At 41.6% G+C, this 7,805-nt stretch overlaps 1 protein-coding gene across 7 annotated transcripts in view; it reads left to right on the top strand.

The window, feature by feature from the left end:
- The window catches only part of LOC134222299 (stAR-related lipid transfer protein 13), a 433,861-nt gene that overhangs the window by 317,846 nt on the left and 108,210 nt on the right, over positions 1 to 7,805 (top strand). For all 7 annotated transcript variants that reach the window (XM_062701465.1, XM_062701461.1, XM_062701453.1 and 4 more), the window contains exon 4: positions 119 to 442. In XM_062701465.1, the coding sequence (XP_062557449.1) occupies positions 119 to 442 (324 nt within the window). The remainder of the gene's footprint in view (positions 1 to 118; positions 443 to 7,805) is intronic.

Here is a 7,805-nt window from a genome sequence, read left to right as displayed (position 1 = left end):
CTGCATCATGACGCCAACCCAACATAATCACATTACCAACATACATGTGTCGCATTGTGAAACGTAAAACAAACAGAGCCACTTACCAAAGCATTTTTTTTATCTGGTTTCTTCGTAGGCTGAAATCTCCGAGGTATTTGCGCAACTGGAGGTGTCCAAACGGGACGGCAATGGTTCCACCACGGTCAACCTGGGGAACGGTAACCCGACTTCGGCTGCGGTTACCGATGGTGACCGGACCGGCCGAAGGATGGCAGCTCCCACCGTCAATAATGGCACCAGCAGCGGCGTCCGTGACAGCAATTACAACACCAAAGCCAGCGTTTGCCAAAATGTGGCCTGCATCGGCGACACCGTGGACTGTGCCGGACTGGAGGCGACCGAGCGGCTGCTGTGGGAAATCGCCGCCACGCTTCCCCGGCAGCAGCAGCAGCAGCAACAGGTGGGTGTCTCCCGTATGATGGATTGGAATTAGTTTGCGCTTGGGGATTCCGCTCGTATGGGGGTATGTTATTCATATGGTTGTCTACAATGGAAATGCACACTATGCGGGGATGAATGCATTTACATGTTTACCGTATTTAAATGTGGGATAGTTCTAAGTTTCTTAACATCGGCTGAACTAGGAATTGATTTTAACATACTGGTGGTGGCTGTGAAGTGTTGACAAAATCGAGTCGAAAACGTAATAAAAGTATTCTGTTTTGTTCTATTCTATGGATCATTCAACAGTCTCTAGATACATGATACATGCATCCCTCCAATACATATTCGATATCAAAGCAACGTGATTGAAATTAAGTCCATACTTATTATCATATGAAATCTTAGCATATATGCAGAAGTCTGTACATGTAATATTAATACAGCCAACTCTCCACATCTCGATACCTCTCCTTATGCCGATGGTTTTCTCGGTTCCTTCAATCTGCACACATTTGGGCTTTCTACATCTCGAGTCTGCAGTCTGCAGTAGCCTTGCGAGCAAAGGCGTAGGATTGGCAATCCGGAGATGGCGAGTTTGATTTCTCGGTCCGGTCTAGGATGTTTTCGGGTGGGAAACATTCTCGACTCCCTGGGCATAGTGTATCCATTGCACTTGGCACAAAAGATACATACTCATGCAATGGCGGGCATAGGGAAGCTTTCAATTAATAACTGAGGAAATGCTGATAGAATACTTAATTGAAAAGCCGGCCAAGTTCCAGTTTGAATATAGAGCTAAAGAAGAAGAAGAAGAAGAAGGCATCTCGATAACCTCCTTATCTCTTTATAACCTCTCTATCTAGATGTATTCTGATCGTATTTGCTCTACTTTTATCGGTATATTTTAATTTGTAGGCTACTAAATTATCTTTGGACTATTGTTTGTATGCTACTTGTTATTACAAACACATTAAAAACAAGATATGGCATATGTTCGGGAGTCGTTTTTCATGTAAACGAGCTTTTTCCGATCTAGTACCCATTTTATTTTCCTTCTATTCCACGATCTTTCCTTATCTCGATGGTCGTTTCAATACCGTGCGGGACCGAAATCCGTCCTCCTCATGAGATATCAATAAATTAAAGGAGGTTAAAGGTAATTAATGTAGGAATAATTAATCTTATCCTGTTCAGATACTTGACTTCAAAGCCGCATATGATACAATCGATCGGGACCAGCTATGGCAGCTAATGCACGAAAACGGATTTCCGGATAAACTGATACGGTTGATCAAGGCGATGATGGATCGGGTGATGTGCGTAGTTCGAGTTTCAGGGGCATTCTCGAGTCCCTTCGAAACCCGTAGAGGGTTACGACAAGGTGATGGTCTTTCGTGTCTGCTATTCAACATCGCTTTGGAGGGAGTAATACGAAGGGCAGAGATTGACACGAGTGGTACGATTTTCACGAAGTCCGTCCAGTTATTTGGTTTCGCCGACGACATTGATATCATGGCACGTAACTTTGAGAGGATTGAGGGAGCCTACATCAGACTGAAAAGCGAAGCTTAACGGATTGGACTAGTCATCAACACGTCGAAGACGAAGTACATGATAAGAAGAGGCTCAAGAGAGGTCAATGTAAACCACTCACCACGAGTTTCTATCGGTGGTGACGAAATCGAGGTGGCTGAAGAATTCGTGTACTTGGATTCACTGGTGACCGCCGATAACGATACCAGCAGAGAAATTCGGAGACGCATCATGGCAGGAAATCATACGATACCAGCAGAGAAATTCGGAGACGCATAGTGGCTGGAAATCGTACGTACTTTGGACTCCGCAAGACGCTTCGATCGAATAGAGTTCGCCGCCGTACCAAACTGACTATCTACAAAACGCTTAAAAGACCGGTAGTTCTCTACGGACACGAGACCTGGACGATGCTCGTGGAGGACCAACGCCCACTGGGAGTTTTCGAAAGGAAAGTGTTGCGAACCATCTATGGTGGGTTGCAGATGGCGGACGGTACGTGGAGGAGGCGAATGAACCACGAGTTGCATCAGCTGTTGGGAGAACCATCCATCGTTCACACCGCGAAAATCGGAAGACTGCGGTGGGCCGGGCACGTAGCCAGAATGTCGGACAGTAATCCGGTGAAAATGGTTCTCGACAACGATCCGACGGGAACAAGAAGGCGAGGTGCACAGCAGCAAGGTGGATCGATCAGGTGGAGGACGACTTGCGGACCCTCCGCAGACTGCGTGGTTGGCGAAGTGCAGCCATGAACCGAGCTGAATGGAGAAGTCTTTTATGTGCAGCACAGGCCACTCCGGCCTTAGTCTGATGATAAATAAATGAATAAATCAGATACTTGACAGTAAGCCTTAAGGGCATAGAATTGGAAAGAAGGCTTTGAAATTAAAACTACAAAAAGCAAAAACAAATCTCCACCCACCAAACGCGGAGTTTGGGCGGTCATTTTATTTTCGGGTAGAGCATAATGGCACCAAAAGTAACTGTGTTTTAATTGCTAATTGCAAATCATTACATAAGATAATCGCAATACAAATCGAAGGGATCGCTTCTCAAGGTGCATATCTATTTACAGTGGTAGTTTAGTCAGACTGTTTCAATTTAAATATTTAGTCAGAAAATAACTGTACGGATTTTGATCATTTGATTCGAAATCCGTCCACGGTGGACGGATTTCGAGTCAGCAGTAGTTGATTTAATTCATTTTTTATCATGTTTTTCGTAGTTTTTAATGAGTAAATGTGAAATACTTCAAAACTAGAAGCCATCATGCGCCTCTGTCAATGACAAACGTTTTATTTACATTCGATTCCTATTTTCTAATGACTTTTTCATATACTAAGGTGCTTAAGTGTACGGATTTCGATGCCCCACGGTATCCGGTCCGGATCGATTTGTGGGCTTCGTGCGGTTTGCGACGTCAGTCGTCTAGACGCATGTGCTGTGGTGTGCGGGTTCGAAAAATTCGAAAAATTCTCCACTGGTCCATTGGGTGTCCTGTTGTCTAATGATAGGTGTTAAATGTTCAGTCTGTACGACCTCTGGTCGAAGACGGTGATTCTGTCTTTTTATAATATCGAGATGTGAAGAGGCAACCGTACAATGAATGGAAGTTTTGACGTAAGACTTACGTCTTTCTTTACTATACTGGGTGTCATATAGATTTTTTGAAATCGAGAGCGTTACGCTGGAAGGGAAGATTTCGAACGTTACTAGCGCCTTTATCTTTCGGTGGATTTTGAAGATTTATGTATCAATCGAATCGGACACTCTCCAGCAATTTGTCAATTTCATTGAAACGATTAGCTATTGAAATTTTCAATTTTTGTCAAAGCCAATAACAATTTCATATATAACCAATCCCGTGCATTCCTAACACGGACATCAGAATGCAGTATCCCACGGGCCTTCAGGTCCATTTTTTTTGTTCGTTCGCTGTGTTTGCGTACAGTCGCCAGCGGGCTGCCCTGCCGGTCGGTGGGTCTGCCAGTATTATTTTTTCTTATTCGTTCGCTGTGTTTACGTACACAGCATGCAGTCGTCAGCAGGAGAATATGCATGAAAGAAGTGGACATTTTTTGTCATTCTATGCTTGATGATGGTCGGATGCAGTGGTGTCGGTTGCGATTGATGCGATCGCCCATCGCATCGCTCGGCGTTCACGACTATTCTGATATCTGATTATGTTTTTATTTATTAGTTTTATTTCTTGAAGTTTTGAATACACAAATTGCTAATAATTCTACACAGCTTGTCCCAACAAACAACGACAAGCTACAAATAAGCATCTAAGCAACGTTACCGGCGGATGATCAAATGTCAGCAGTTCGAGACCCGATTTAGGAAAATTTTAAAATGATTATATGAAAATAGCAATTGCAATACGTTTAATGGAGATCTTGATGATGTTACTCTCAATTATTATTTCGTTATCATTTTCGAAGAATTTACATGCAGCTGAATTAAGGCTCAGTAAAATACTTATTAAAGGTTTATCGAATTAGGTAATAAAGTTGTTTTTCAAAATAAGATGTTGTAGCTGTATAACTTCTCCAAAATTGTGTGAACAATGCCTGAACAGAAGTTGCGATAAGAAATAGTACAGACATAATTCATCACAGTGCTGAACTGAATCATCACACTGATGCTAGTTAAACTAGTGAATGTTTGTTGAGGTTTTTTAAAAAATCAATACCTATTATCAAACCCCAGAAATTCAAAAATTGAATGTAAATATATTACGTTTATACAAGTCCTACGTCTACTCGCGGTTATGTTCAAAACATTACCCATTGCTCGTTTTTTTTTTGTTCAGATATTACACTGAGGTCACTTTTAACGCGGATTTTGGGATTGACGCGTTTTTTTATGGGGATTAAAAAAAATAACGCGGTTTTTGAGTCTTTTTCGAGGGAAAACGCTTAGAGTAGGGCAAGGTGGTCGGTTGTCGGCAACCCTATTATTTATGGTCCATAAATTTCATCCAACTGTACATTGTGGTGATATTTGCATACCAATGAAAGCACATAGGCATAAACTAATAGGGAGAGACGTTCAATATGCGCCCCCTAAGCAAATCTTCGAATTTAACGATGATAATGGTCGAAATTATGTACTTCCAATGTGTTAACCACTAATTTAACTTACCATCTATGATATGGAATAAAAATTTGGACGAAAAACCAATTATATTCCGAGAAAACGATTTTATTTTGAAGCGCTGCATTTTCGTGCAATTTCAAACCATGCGGGTTGAAACGCGCCACCCCGAGGCTAAAACGCGCCAGCCTAAAAATGTAAACAAACAGCAGTGAACTGACAGAAGAATCAAGTATCAATTTATGAAAAGTCCTATTCTCGTTTCCACTGCAATGAAATGTTAATTAATTTTTTTTTGCTAAATTTTCGTGTAACTAGTTGATGTGTGCATACAAGATATGTTTATTCTTTAATTTATTTGGTGGGCGCATGTGACCTTGTGCATTACGGAGCCAAATCACTATTTTCTGTGCATGGCACATGTATCACACTTCCAAGAAGTGAGATCTTACGGTCTACATGAGTAACCAACTATTTATCGGACTGCTTAGAATGTGATATATGCCCTTTGTGATACGTAGAATAGAATGTGTTTACATCATAGGTTCTTGATAGTCCAAGAAATCTCTGGATTAAGGCTATAAAGTCTATAGAAGCAACAAAAAATCGATCGGACGGTTTTAAACATGGTACATGCCCTTTATGACACATAGAATAGAATGCGTACCCAGCATAGGTTCTTGGTCATCCAAGAAATCCCTGGAATAGGCCTTTCGGTCTACACGCGGAACCAAAGATTTCTTAGATTGTTTCAAATATGGGACTTGCCCTTTGTGATGCACAGAATATAATGTGATCAAAGTATGAGTTTTTGGCCATCCAAGAAATCCCTGGAACAGGCCTTTAGGTCTACATGCGAATCAAAGATTACTTGGATGCGAAGTGGTATTACCTGTTGTCATGGGTTGTAGGTAGTCCACGAACTCCATACATTCAAGGTATGCTGATCAACCTCCGTAATGGAGGCAGATATTGAAGAATAAACAAGTTGTGTGACCCCTTCTTGGTATATGTTTGTATTCCAAGTAGTTCTTGATGTTGTCACTGATGCCAGGTAGTCTACGAACACCATATATTCAAGGCCTGGGGATCAACCTACATAATGGAGGCAGTTATTGAAAAATAAACAAGTTATGTGACACCTCCATGGTATATGTTAGTATTCCAAGTAGCTCTTGTTGTTGTCGTGGGCTCCAGGTAGTCTACGAGCTCCATAGAGTCAAGGTATGCTGATCAACCTCCGTAATGGAGGCAGCTATTGGAGAATAAACAAGTTGTGTGACCCCTTCTAGGTATATGTTTGTATTCCAAGTAGTTCTTGTTGTTGTCATTAGTGCCAGGTAGTCGACGAACTCCATAGAGTCATGGCCAGTGCATCAATCTCCGTAATGAAGGCAGCTATTGGAGAATAAACAAGTTGTGTGACCCCTTCTTGGTATATGTTTGTATTCTGAGTAAGTTTTTGCTTTTGTCATTGGTGCCAGGTAGTCTACGAACTCCAGAAAGTAAAGGTCTATGGCTCAACCTACGTAATGTAGGTAATTATCGGAGAATAAACAAGTTGTGTGCCCTCTTCTTGGTATATGTTTGTATTCCAAGTAGTTCTTGTTGTTGTCGTGGGCTCCAGGTAGTCTACGAACTCCATAGTTTCAAGGTCCGTGGATCAACCTTCGTATTGGAGGCAGCTATTGAAGAATAAACAAGTTGTGTGACGCCTAGTTAGTATATGTTTTTATTCCGAGTAGTTCTTGTTGTTGTCGTGGGCTCCAGGTAGTGTACGAACTCCATAGAGTCAAGGTTTGTAGATCAATCTCCGAAATGGCGGCAGGTGTTGGAGAATAAACAAGTTGTGTGTCCCCTTCTTGGTATATGATTGTATTATAAGTAGTTTTTGTTGTTGTCATTTGCTCCAGGTAGTCTACGAACTCCATAGAGTCAAGGTCTGTAGATCAACCTCCGTAATGGAGGCAGCTATTAAAGAATAAACATGTTGTGTGACCCTTTTTTGGTATATGTTTGTATTCCAAGTAGTTCTTGATGTCGTCGTGGGCTTCAGGTAGTCTACGAACTCCATAGAATCAAGGTCCATGGGTCAACCTCCGTAATGGAGGCAGCTATTGGAGAATGAACAAGTTGTGTGACCCCTTTTTGGTATATGTTTGTACTCCAAGTAGTTTTTGTTGTTGTCATTGGTGCCAGGTAGTCTACGAACTCCATAGAGTCAAGGCCTGTTTATCAACCTCCGTAATGGAGGCAGTTATTGAAAAATAAACAAGTTGTGTGACCCCTTATTGGTATATGTTTGTATTCCAAGTAGTTCTTGATATTGTCGTGGGCTTTAGGTAGTCTACGAACTCCATAGAATCAAGGTCCATGGGTCATCCTCCGTAATTGAGGCAGCTATTGGAGAATGAACAAGTTGTGTGACCCCTTTTTGGTATATGTTTGTACTACAAGTAGATCTTGTTTTTGTCATTGGTGCCAGGTAGTCTACGAATTTCATTGAGTCAAGGCTGTGGATCAACCTCCGTAACGGAGGCAGTTATTTATTGTTATTTATTGAAAAATAAACAAGTTGTGTAACCCCTTCTTGGTAAATGTTAGTATTCCAAGTAGTTCTTGTTGCTCCAGGTAGTCTTGAAACTCCATAGAGTCAAGGTCTGTGGATCACCTTCCGAAACGGAGGCAGTTATTGACGAATAAATAAATTGTGTGACTTCTTCCTGATATATGTTTGTATTTTG

Source organism: Armigeres subalbatus, chromosome 1 (assembly GCF_024139115.2).
Source record: "Armigeres subalbatus isolate Guangzhou_Male chromosome 1, GZ_Asu_2, whole genome shotgun sequence".
Classification (NCBI taxonomy): domain Eukaryota; kingdom Metazoa; phylum Arthropoda; class Insecta; order Diptera; family Culicidae; genus Armigeres; species Armigeres subalbatus.
This window is presented reverse-complemented; position numbering and strand designations above follow the sequence as displayed.